General features: G+C 35.1%; 2 protein-coding genes across 2 annotated transcripts in view; one reads left to right on the top strand and one right to left on the bottom strand.

Moving 5' to 3' along the window:
* LOC128234963 (uncharacterized) overlaps positions 1-8,640 on the bottom strand; it is a 37,688-nt gene extending 29,048 nt beyond the window's left edge. The window contains exons 1-8 of the mRNA XM_052949612.1: positions 8,542-8,640; positions 6,793-6,899; positions 5,742-5,823; positions 5,108-5,404; positions 4,284-4,451; positions 3,404-3,523; positions 2,061-2,169; positions 1,477-1,671 (exon numbers count right to left, since the gene is read on the bottom strand). Coding sequence (XP_052805572.1) covers positions 1,477-1,671; positions 2,061-2,169; positions 3,404-3,523; positions 4,284-4,451; positions 5,108-5,404; positions 5,742-5,823; positions 6,793-6,899; positions 8,542-8,559 — 1,096 coding nt within the window. The 5' untranslated portion in view covers positions 8,560-8,640. The remainder of the gene's footprint in view (positions 1-1,476; positions 1,672-2,060; positions 2,170-3,403; positions 3,524-4,283; positions 4,452-5,107; positions 5,405-5,741; positions 5,824-6,792; positions 6,900-8,541) is intronic.
* A 2,256-nt stretch (positions 8,641-10,896) lies between these two features.
* The window catches only part of LOC128229234 (uncharacterized), a 77,268-nt gene continuing 75,053 nt past the window's right edge, over positions 10,897-13,111 (top strand). Inside the window, exon 1 of the mRNA XM_052941043.1 lies at positions 10,897-11,044. The gene's annotated coding sequence lies outside the window, so the exon portion shown is untranslated. The remainder of the gene's footprint in view (positions 11,045-13,111) is intronic.

The raw sequence follows: 13,111 nt of genomic DNA, 5'->3' as shown, positions 1-13,111 counted from the left end.
CTTTTAGGTCACATGATCAAATAAGAGAATCTCATGATTGCATTCAAAGGTCACATGATTAAATAAGAGGGTCACATGATGCATTCTAGTGCCAAATGTTTACATTCCAGGGTCACATTATTACATTCTTATATCACATAATTACATTTCAGGTTGACATGATTCCATTCTTTGGTCACATGATGTATTTTTTTTAAAAAGTCATTTTTAAGCCTTGGTTAACAGAATCAATTCAAATTCACTCCGAAGCAAATGTCCAGTCCATTGAGGCATCTGACTTTGAAATAAGTTATGTTTTCCAATTACTGGATTGACCAATGTTTAAATTTGATGTCTGGTAACCCCATGTATTTTGGCATCATTTGAACAGGTATAATGCTTGCTGATATATATATGTCAAATAAATTACCAAAGTTACATTTTATACTAAGGGCTATTCCAATTAAACATATAACCACCGGGGGGGGGGGGGGGGGGGCATATTTAAATTATGCCACCCCCCTACAGAAGCAAATTTTCCCTTGTGGGGTCCAAATTAGCGAAAAAAGACGCCCCCCCCCCCTCCCCCCTATTTTTTTAAGTATGTCTTAAAGTACAGGTCCTTTTCCTGTATATAAAACCCTTTCAAATGACACCGAAATAACATGGCATCACAAGAAATTGACTGTTCACATAATTATGCTTTGGGATACCTTATTAGACATGGTTTAATGTCCTTAAGTTATACTAATTTATTTTAACCTAATTGTGTTGAAAGCTAATAGCTTACACAATTACTTTTAAGTTTGTTTCAAGGCAGAATCCAGTACTGTGTCCTATTTGTGAGGCCATTTGTAAAGGGTACTGAACAAACAACCTCTTGGGTGAGAGGCAGACAACTATACTACTAGTCCACTATCACCCCGGTAGGTATTGAATTCACAACCTCATGGGTGAGAGGTGGACAACTTTACCACTAGACCACTTTCACCCTGGAAGGGATTGAACCCACAACCTCTTGGGGGTGAGACTGACAAGTATACCACTAGACAATTATCACCCTGGTAGGGATTGAACCCACAACCTCTTGAGTGACAGGCTGTCAACTATTCCACTATGGCCCCAGTAGGGATTAAGCCCACAACCTCGTGGGTGAGACTCAGAGGTGGACATCTATACCACTATGGCCCCAGTAGGGATTGAACCCACAACCTCTTAGGCAAAAGACGGACAAGTATACCACTAGACCACTATCACCCTGGTAGGGATTGAACCCACAACCTCTTGGGGGAGAGACTGACAAGTATACCACTAGACCACTATCACCCTGGTAGGGATTGAACCCAAAACCTCTTGGGGGTGTGACTGACAAGTATACCACTAGACCACTATCACCCTGGTAGGGATTGAACCCACAACCTCTTGGGTGAGAGGTGGAATACTAGACCACTTTCGCACCTTGCTTAGTTAAAGGTTCCCAGACATAAAATAACTCACTTGTTGGCTGTTCATCAGTGTCTAACGCAGTACCATGACCCCAGCGGTAGCCCCTAGGAGCAGCGTGAGCCCGAGGGGCTTTGGGCAAGTGGTCATGTGAGGGCTGGTGGTGACTGGGGGAGGGGATATGTTGGACAGAGCCTGTCTCCATGGGTTCAGGCGTGGCATGCTGTTCTTGTGATGATTCTGTCGGCTCTGGAATAATAAACTTAAGATTTTGAATAACATCTGATGTTATGTCGCAAAATGAGTTTAGACTGACATTAAGATTTGACTTTAGTATTTTTTTGTGATATTGAGGCCAGAAGCATTAGTTTAATTTCTCAAAAGCAGGAGGGTAACTTATTCTGTGTTTTACCAACCATCAAGTTTAGCAACTAAAATGCCTTTATTTTCAAAGCATGGAGAAAAATTGGGAAATAGCTTAAATTATGATGATGAAGGTGAAAAATCCCTACAACATTACACCTAGTGATATCTATTTTTGTATCTATGAAATTAAAGGTGCAGAAGAGGACAATATATTGCAAGCAATATTTGCCTGACAAAATTACACCAAAATCCATGAAGTATATTCTACAAACGGGAATGAATCTGTCGTTTCTGTATAACAAGAGATCCTGTGGGTGTAAGTCCCAGATCGGCCAGCGTGCGTGACATCTCCTCAATGGTAAACTCACGGCGGGGAAATGGCTGAAATGGAAACATGATTCAAGATCAGAGATAATGTCATGGTTCAAGGTCAGATTTAAGGTCAGTTTAAGAGCCTTGATTCAAGGTCAGATTTTAGGGCCTTATTAAAGGCCAGATTAAAAGGCATTGATTTAAGGTCAGAATTAAGGTCATCATTATAACACGAACTGTTATTTTGTGAGCATTTTCTGTAAGTATAGGTATGTATTTTGCTTGTCAGCCTTGTTTCCATTTGTTAAACATAGTCCAATAAAAAGCATTTTCAATTATAAAAATGTTTTTTAAGTAATCCTCAATGGTAAAATATGTAATGTAGCTGCATTCAGTATTTATTTTATTAAAAGGTCAAACTTAAGTCAAATAAGCTCATAGTTTCACTATTAACTCAATATTTATATAGTTTTTTAACTTAGATTATAGTACAAATGAAAATTTATGAAAGATGCAATGATAGATAAAGAGAGGATATAACATTAGAATAGAACATTAGTGGTCGTTCAATATGAAATGTATTAAAAGAGAAGTTCCCTAAATTGATAACAAAAGCTGTCACAGTATGTGATGAATGCCCCCGAATGTGACATTGACCAATGAACAAGGTCAGTACATGAAAAATTAATCTTGCCTTTACATGTCAAATACATATGGCAAGTTATTTTAAATTGCCTCTGAACATAAAAAATACCACCAATATTTGACAACCTACACTCTTATGACCTTATATTCAGCATTCCATTGTGAATAAACACTAAGTGTATCTTTCACCTTAGAGGTAGGGACATGGGTGTTGCACGCGACACGTCATCTTGATATGTCAAACACATGTGGCAAGTTATTTTAAAATCTGTCAATACAAGAAAAAGTTACAGCCCGGACACGACAAACTTTACTCTCTGTCCATATATGCAGCATTCCATTGTGAATAAACACCTAAGTGTGACCTTGACCTTAGAGGTACGGACAAGGGTCTTGCACGCGACATGTCGTCTTGGTATGTGGAACACATGTGGCAAGTTACTTTAAAATATGTCCATACAAGGGAAAGTTACAGCCCGGACAATGTCCTTATATGCAGCACTCCATTGTGAATAAACACCTAATTGTGCTCTTGACCTTAGAGGTAGGGACACGGCTCTTGCAGGCGTTATTTCATGATGACAACACCATTTATGATATAAACTGGAGTAAATTAGGCTTTACACAAGTTTCGATCACAACAACAACAACAACAGACCTGCATGAAAGAGAAGTTATTTATTGCATAGTTCTGGCCTGCAGCAAACTGCCATGCTGTCTCTAGCGAATCTGTAGGGCTGAATGAATGTCTCATCGATCTGCCATCTGGTAATCGTATCTACGAACAGGAAGAAAAAGAAGACAATCCTTATAAAATGTGGTTTAAAAAGACCACGTGGGGTATTATAACAACAGCAGTTAATCATTTATTATCATTTATTGTTACAAGTACCGGTAACCAAATTGTTACGACACCAAACAACCCTGACATAAGTAATCACAACTTTTAGACAGCGAACAGAGGAGAAAAGTGGGCAATCCTCATAAAATGTTGTTTTCAAAGGGCATGTGTCAGAGGAAGAGCAGTTAACAGGGATGCCAACTTAAATTTGTCAAAAAAAGAGGAAATCAGTACTAAATAGGCGTATCCCCATCACACTCAATACATTTTTATTTTTTTTGTATAGATCAAGATAGAAGGCAACAATTTTTAATTTTTCCGTTTTGTGGCCAAAAAAGAGAAAATCAGCTGAAAAAGAGGAAAATTGACATCCCTGTGTTCATCATTCATTCCCATTTATTGGTACAAGTAACCTAATTGATATGAAGCCAAACTTTCCCAACATAAATAATCATAACTTAAACAAATGGAGAGATTTCCTACTTTCATGGATTATAATCCTGGACAAACAACTATGTAAACTTTGATTCAATATATTCTTTATTACAGACTATAATAGAAAAAAAGAAGTTAATTTTAGGTGATTTAAGCAGCATACATGTATCAATTGTGTTCCCATTCCTAACCAAATATTAGTTAATAAAAACCCTGTATGTACCCTAAAACTAAAACCTATGTTATGATCAAGATCTACCACCTGAAGCAGACATGTAGAACTGGCTGTCGTTTCTGGTATCGGCACTGTAGCAACGCTGGGTTGTTCAGTGTCGGCAGAGGCTTTCATTTCCTCTGTGTGGACAGGGGCATGCATAAGTCGCTTCTTTTCCCGGTCTCCCGCAATCTCGTTTAATGCTCTCGCATGGGCCTACAATAATAATCTGCATATTTACACTATTTATCCGATGGTTAAAAAAATTGATAATGTTAACAACGTTGAACGTGATCATTGTTAACTTTCAAATATTTATTACTCTGAAAATTCCACTAATACATTTTTTATCTTCAGTTCTCCTTATACTGGGACAACTGTTTCTGCTCTGTTTGTTTGATTATAATATATGAGCACACCATTAAATAGTTCACCATTTAAAACTTAACAAAGATCCCGTTAACAATGCTGTTGACATTAACAAAGTTCTGAACGATCAACCCATTGGGCTTATGTGTCTATCAACATTTCTTAATGCTAAGATTCATATACATATATATATATATATATATATATATATATATATATATGTATATACATACAATATAATATATTAATATATCATAGGCAGTAGAGCTTTCATAGCAACGAACATGAAACCATTTTATACAGTTTAAAAATCTGCCAAAATCCATGTAAATATATATATAAACCAGTTCAAGAACCATTTATCGTTCCTGTTTGATAACCAGTACTAATTATTGACAAAGCTTCGAGTGGGCATCACAGCACAGACCTTCTGACCCAGACAGAAATGAGCTTACCACTTGGCTATTGTCAATATGCCCTACAATTTTTCATTGATCATCTACCTCTTTTTGTCGGCGTTTGTCCATGATGGCCTGCTTTTTAGCCTCTTCATATTTCTTGTGTTCAAATCTCTCTTTATACTTCCTCTGTTCTTGGTTCAAATGATATCTGCTAACCATGTCACTATCTGATTGGCCAGTGTCACTAGAGACTGTTTCTGATTGGCTGGTGGAAGATATTGACATTGGAGTTTCTGATTGGTCAGTGGTACTTTTGGAGGGCTCTGACTGGCTAGCCTCTGGTATTGGGTGTGGCTTTTGAAAGGGAGCTGCAGCCCTATTGTTAAAATCTGAAGATACCTAAAATAAAGTGAGATAATGTTATAAACTAAACTGTATCAGTATAATCGAAAAATTTAAAAACTATATTTATCAGTATACTCAAATAAGCATTAATCCAAAATGTTTCAATAAAGTTCCATGTCGATTTTAGTCATAAACTGAAATAACCTTAGTGCCATAGTTCCATTATTTTGCTATGTATTTGTGTGAAATGAACTTAAGCCAACAATGAATTTGAACATGAAAATGAGGAATTAAAAAAAAACATGAACGATGTATTGCCATATGTGCATTGATAAAGATTTATGATAATTGAAGGACTAAAATCCTTTATTGAAATGGCCCCCAGACTTACACCACGCAGTCTAAGGCTTGGCCCTGCTTGCTGTGTTGGTCCAGATAGATTAGCTGTCAACCCTGGTTTTCCTGCAACTAACCTGTGAAAAAATACTGTCAATTATAGTTCTCCTTTATTTATAAGTTTCATGACAGCCTACACAGATATTAGCTTACACAGATGTCAGTTTACATAGATGTCAGCTTACACAGATGTCAGCTTACACTGTCAGCTTACACAGATGTCAGCTAACACCGATATCAGGTTACACTAATATCAGCTTACGAAGATATCAGCTTACACAGATATCATCTTACACAGATATTAGCTTACACAGATATCAGCCTACACAGATACCAGCTTACACAGATATCAGCCTACACAGATTTCAGCTAACACATAATTATATCAGCTTACTCAGATTTCAGCTTAAACAGATATCAGCTAAAACAGAAACTTACTTATCAGGGTTTTTCAGGCTTTTAGCAAAGGCTAAATATAGGCAGCATTTAAACATGAATATGAAAACCTGACCTTTTGTCAGCAGTCTCTTATCACTTATTTCCATGCATTTTCGCACAAAGTGGATTGTTCCAAGATAAAAAGTAAAAAAGTTGTCAAAACTTTATATCTGTGAGGGAACAGCTTTAAAAAATCCTGAGAAATGTTCTTTAAATGTGGGAAATAGTTGGTCGGAAATTCCAAAATTGATGAGAAGCGCCCTTTTTCTCAGTTTTTAAGTCAGGTCCTTTTTCCCAAAGAAGCTGGAAAAAAAATCAGCAAATATCGAAATTGTGGAAAATTGAGATTTTTTTAGGACTAATGCAAGAATTGCAATTCAATGTTAGAACATGTATTATACATTACCAGTACTGAAAACTTGCACTAAGCAGAAAATTTCTATAAATTTATGCTGAAATCTAATTTTTGGTAGCCAGTGACCTTGAATGGGATTGGGATTTCAGATTGTTTCAGAAAGATATTGAAATTCATATTTTGAAAGGAAATCATACTTTACCAATTTCCTCTTGGGTATTATCTAGTTTGAAATTCGATAATTTCTACATACCATTCCACAGCTGCTTCGACAGAAGTCTTTCCAAAATTGATGGCATCTTGGCAATCCTTCAGATCAAAACCCATGGCCATCAGACCGACTATCGTCTCATCTTGGCTCTAAAAAATTGGAATGTGAACTTTTTATAAGACTTAAAAAAATATGGGTCAAAAGAGAGTTTATATTTACATTTATATTTCTCATCTAAGGCTATTTGAACATTCATATTTGGTTTATAGACAGAAAACTTTCTCATTACTGCTTGAACATCAAAAACTCTGTCATAACTGCTCAAACAACAGCAGCTCTCTCATTATTGCTCCAACATCAACAACTCTCTCATTACTGCTCTAACAACAACTTTCTCATTACCGCCTAAGCAACAATTCTCTCATTACTGCTTAAACATCAACAACTCTCTCATTACTGCTAAAACAACAGCATGCTTTTATGGCTTTGAAGATTTTTTGCATTGGTTTGCATATAAACACAGCCACGGACCTATAAACTATGGTTTATAGGTCCGTGACACAGCTGAGCATTTAAATTATTTTGGAATGGCTTCTTACAGCAGGTTCCTTACAAAAATTTGATATTAATTCATTAGTAAATAACATTAAGCTTAAATTAATTGTGCCTTGTGTTGAGTGCTGCCGTTTACAAATTAAGTGCGTAAAAGGAACCACTCAGTGAGTTTAAAAAAAAAAAATTATTGCCTGTGCCTGTTCAATCAAAACAGCAATTTATAAGCTTGTCCGAGCTTTTTATTTGTTTATAACACTTTTAATACTGAAGATTATAATCCATTGACTTTAACACTACTTTTCACAAAAAATGTGTATTTAGCATTTTGAAAAGCTAAAAGTAGACCAAAATTAATACCCGAAAGAGAATGACAAGAGTGCTTCCTGCAAAATAATCCTCCTGACAAAAAAAGAGTGTCACCTGATGACCAGATTTTGTTTTGGGCACAAAGACAGAAATTCTCTGAAAGTTTGTTTGTGAATAGTCTCTGGAATGGAAATACATTTAAAACAATGCAAAGTGGACTTCACAAGTTTAAATTCTAGGCAAAAAGAAATTCAGTAGGGGGAAAAATGAAGATTTTTTACCAATTTTGGTGAATAATGGACGATTTTTTGCAATGGAAACAGCGGACATTTGGCAGTAACATTTACAACAACATGACTGGCACTCAACACAAGGCACTACCATGATACTGTCATCATTTACTTTTTTGTTTTGCCTTTTTCGGTAATCTGCCAACAGTTCTGCCACCGAATGACACTATCATTACGATAATCATATATTTCATAAGACGACAAACTTATTTGCACTGCTTCCTCTCTTGACTTATTAATTTATACGCAGCTGCAAGGTGCGTTTAATGAAAATGACTTGTGATGAACCCTTCCCAACAATGACAACATGTTATATAAGGTAGTAAAATTTTCAGTCAGGTTTTTGAGAACTTCGGAGAGATTTTCACCAGTCAAAACTGACACCTGGAGTCATGTCCTTTGACAGCAATGTTTGTGAATTTTAAATAGTCAAAGATAAAACGCAATCACAATGTATGCTTAAAATATTTGTCTTACTTCTTCTGAAACTGCAAATTCATCATAATGACTATGATGATGCGAATTTGGTACGAACCATACTGAGTATGAATCACATCAGTTAAAAAGTGCTTTGAACGAAAAGAATCTTCACGTAGCGTTCATTTATTTAATCTGGAGAATATCTTTTTCGTTAAATTACCTGAGTTACTGAAGACATTTGGTCAGCAAACTGGTTTTACTTTCTGTTTTGTTTATTATGTTTTTTTTACAAGGGAGCCCACTCTATGAGACTATCGATTTACTGGTTGCAGGTCAAAACGTCCCCAGGTTTAAACGTCCCCATTTTGGTTAAAACGTCCCCACCAAAAGTCAAAACGTCCCCATTGGCTGGTCAAAACGTCCCCACCGGAATTATTGTTTAATATATACATGTATGTTAAAATAAAACTAATAAATGATTTTTTTTATTTCAGCAAATCATGTGATTACTTATGTGATTGGGACATCCAGTACCGGGCGAAACAACAGGCAATTATCATGGGCGACACACCAGGCTCTGTCCTTTTTGTATTACATATGAAATAAACTATTTATTTACTTTGTTTGTTTTTTTCTTTTAATTTCTTTGATGTACCTTAATAAAATAAGGAAGTGTGATCGCAGTCTGTAGCTTATAGATAATTATGTATCATTCAATGAAAGTAGCCGATGTGTTTGATGTACGTAATTGGATGAAATTAAAGAAGTGTGAATTTGTTTGTTGCAATAATTAGGTATCTTGTAAATGTGTTGTATATCTGGACATTATATAGTTATTTGTGTTTGACAATGTCTCATTTCCCGTGCATCGCATGTGGGAACAACGTGAGAAGGAATCAGCATGGGATCCAGTGTGAAAGCTGTGAGGAATGGCAGCACCGAACGTGCAATTCAGGTAAGTGGAGATTATACACCACGTGTTAAATGTCTAGTATCCGATAACCTGTCAAAGATTGAGAAACCTTCATCACTGTTGTATATTTGGATATATAGTTAATGAATATAAATACCTCGGATCTTTTAAAAAATACTAAGTACATATTACTAATCAGGCTATATTAGAGCAATGTACAGTTTATTACGGAAAGCAAATCGCTTTCGTTAACTCTAGACTTACAAAATGAAACCTTTGATAAACTATGAAACCTATGGAAAGAACGGAGTTCAACTTCGATTTGATATTTTTTTTATTATTAGCTAGTTTTGTATTGCATCCTTTCGTAATGATATTTGAGATAATGGGTCTTTACTATAATGTCTACGTAATACAATAAATACAACATGCATATGATATGTATTATATGTGAAATTTAATTATTTTACAAAATGTACTACTAATGCAACATCTAGTGAAACATCAAGAAAGTTAGTTTTCTCAATTTTATTTTAAAGAACAGTGTTACGATGGACATAGGCCATGTTCAATGCTTAATTTCTTAATTACAGTGTTAATTTGACCTAGAGCACCACTTTTATTTATTATTATTTACTAAACTTATATACATTATATGGTGAACTATGAGTTCCGTTGATAGTTATCCGCATACTCCGAATGGTTAAATATTATATTGGGCAAAAATACTAAAATAACATTACGTATGGTGGCAACAACTGGGATCACCAAGTTAAAATTTCTGTCTTAAAATATAGAGTCGTTTTGTACTGTTATATCGGAATAATATACATGCATGTAATAATATCTCATGCTTATGTCTTTTATACATAACACACCTTTGTTATGTTTACCACTTTTCATATTTGTAAGTTTAAAGCCGAAATAAACGTATCGTATCGTAAAACGTATCGTTAATACCAAATTATATTAAACGTTATTTAGGAGTTACAACTGCTTTTGTTAAGGCACGTGGCTGTCATTGTGTTTACAAGGCCACTATTGTATAGTGTCACTTTTGACACCTTTGGACCCTATTTTCATTGTTCATGGACAATTACTGGGGATTAAAAATAAATGTATCAAATACTAATGCAACGATTTTTGAAAATGGAATGGCAACGCATATAGACTTTCAATTTGCTGTCGTTATTATTTATGTACGAGACTTATGGGATTTTGTGTTTCAAGAACACTTTTTTACTGGTGTATGTCAGTGTGCAATAGGTTTGTAGATCCGTGAGTCTGCTAATGTTAATAAAAGTATGTAGAAGTGTGAATGTTGATTATTTATTGTCTTTTTACTGCGCCTAATTTTAAATATTCGATGTATGTATTTTCATTTTTCGTAACATATGTATAAAATGACTGTTTAAAATATATATGTTAACTTATTTAGTCTATATTCACTTCATTATGTTATTTTATATGAAAACAATAACTTAAAAGATAAATAAAATATAAGTTACGAAATGACTTTAGGTCGGGTACGAAATGATTATCTAAAGGTTACGAAATGACCAAAAATCTGAGGGTACGAAATGACTAGGTTGCGAAACCAAACCCAACCAGTTTTGTTTGGGAAGTACAGGATCGATGTGCTCGTGCAAATGGATGGGCGCCAATATTGTGTTGGTATTTGCACACTTGTGACAGGATCATGGGAAGAATAAAAAGGACGAAACAACACATGAAAGCATTATTGAGGCTTTGAAGTACGCCGTCCGCCACCTGCTGGTATCGTGAACGTTCACATATGTTGATGGTTATGGTAAGACCAAATCTTTCAGTTTCCATTTCAACGGTAGGGTGGGTATCTTTATTCAAACATTCAAACATCTATTTAACAGTGTCCATGTACTTTTATATCATGATTTTATTCGCTGTTGATCAGCTTTTAAAGTTTCGTGAGAAAATGCACAAGAAAATGCAATAACAAACAAAAATCGCCAACTGTGGCAAACACGCCCATGTTATTCTTAGTATACCGAGTGTGTTGATATGTTGTACAGCCAAATTTAGAGAGTGGAAAGTGTAAATACAGTTTTTGTCAATCCAAGGGTCATAACTCTGGAGTGACTTGGCTGGTTATTGAACTTGATCGAGATATTTTGCCAATAACCATTCTGACTAAGTTTGATAATTACTGGACTAAAGCTTCTATAGTTATTGATCAGACAAAACCCTTTTGTTTTAGGTTGTTTTTTTTTAATTAAAGGGTAATTACTCTTAAGTTACTCGAGCAATATGGCTGGTAGTCGAATTTTTCCGAAATATAATGCCAGTACACATTCTTACCAAATTAAGTGATGATTGGACAAATGCTGCTTAAACTATGTTCGGATAACACACTGGGCGACAGCAATACAGTACCTTTAGTACGTCCCGTTCTATAGACAGGTATATGAATCGGTCTCATTAGCGGGGTGGTCGTGAAAACGTGGTGGTCGATATAGGGTTTTTATTGTACAACTCCTAGGCATGCCGGTCAGGAATACCCTAAAATCAAAAGAGCTGAATAGAACGATTGACGATTAATCGTTATTTCAAAAAAGGTTTTCAGTTGATGATAAAACAGCTAACAGACGAATAATCTCACCTTTGCTACAAGGTTAACTTTTTTATATTGTTGTCATTTTAACCCTTACCATGCGGGGTCCGATTATATTCGGACCGAGTTGTGTGTAACCCGATCCATGCTAAGTCCGGATATTTTCGGACCGGGATATTTACCATGGGATGTTCAACAAATCCACTTCAAATTCTAATCTTGCAGCAAATTACCACATCAGTACATAAAAATCACATAGCAAAATAATAAATCTAGCATGTGACTTAATTTTATGTACCAATAATAGTAAACTGACAGAGAAATCCATAATTATGTATCGGATATTTTTATTTTCTCCCAACTCCGCCATTTTGAGTATGCGTTCACAGGGCATCTATACTTCATGCTTGTTTATTTTTCATTTTAAAGACTATTCCTTGATTACAACAACAAATCTCACTTAAAGTGAAATGTCAAGTTCATTACAATTTGTAATGGACGTATTCAAAATAGTTTTCCGTATTGTTTTATCTAAATGTTATGCAGTTACAAATCTCGGCATCAGTAAATGTCAATGACACTTGTTATGTGTTCAACTCTTTCATTGTTTTTACACTATATTAACTCAAACATGAATAAACATGTAGTTTAGAATAAACACAAGCTTTACATTGACTCAATGACAAGTATTTCCAAACCATTCTGTGATTTAAAATCCATAAACACCACCGTCCGAAATTGAGATTAAATTGTGAAACTAGGTCACCGGTGTCAACTTAGAAAATTTACTTACGATTTCACCACTCACACTTAGAGCACTGTTATTTGATATTTAACCATAGAATGTTATAAAATGTTTTTCTTACACATAATTTACAGATATTTGTGTCTACATATTCGATGGCAGCCGCTGACACTTTTATTTTTTATCTATAAACAACAATATTTGCATGACCTAAATTGGCGGGGATAAAACAACAATCACGTGACAGTTATTGTTTACCAGTGTCGGCTGTTACATTTGTCAATGCTTATTGCTATTGTTATTTTAACAACTCCTGCATATTTTAATTTATTATTTTATACAAAGAATGATATGACTGCTATCGTTTAGCCCTAGTCGAAAAAGAACAATAGTTCATTCAAAAATGTCACAAGTTTTTACTTTAATCGGATGCTGTTTTACATATCCGCAAGTCATATGGGGGCCAATTATCCGCATGTAATCTTTTGGTTACTTTACACATGATAGTTATAATTAAATTGGTGAACAGTGCCTATTTGATG

This window comes from Mya arenaria, chromosome 1 (genome assembly GCF_026914265.1).
Source record: "Mya arenaria isolate MELC-2E11 chromosome 1, ASM2691426v1".
Lineage (NCBI taxonomy): Eukaryota > Metazoa > Mollusca > Bivalvia > Myida > Myidae > Mya > Mya arenaria.
Note: the sequence above shows the minus strand (reverse complement) of the source record. Positions and strands in the feature narration are given on the sequence as shown.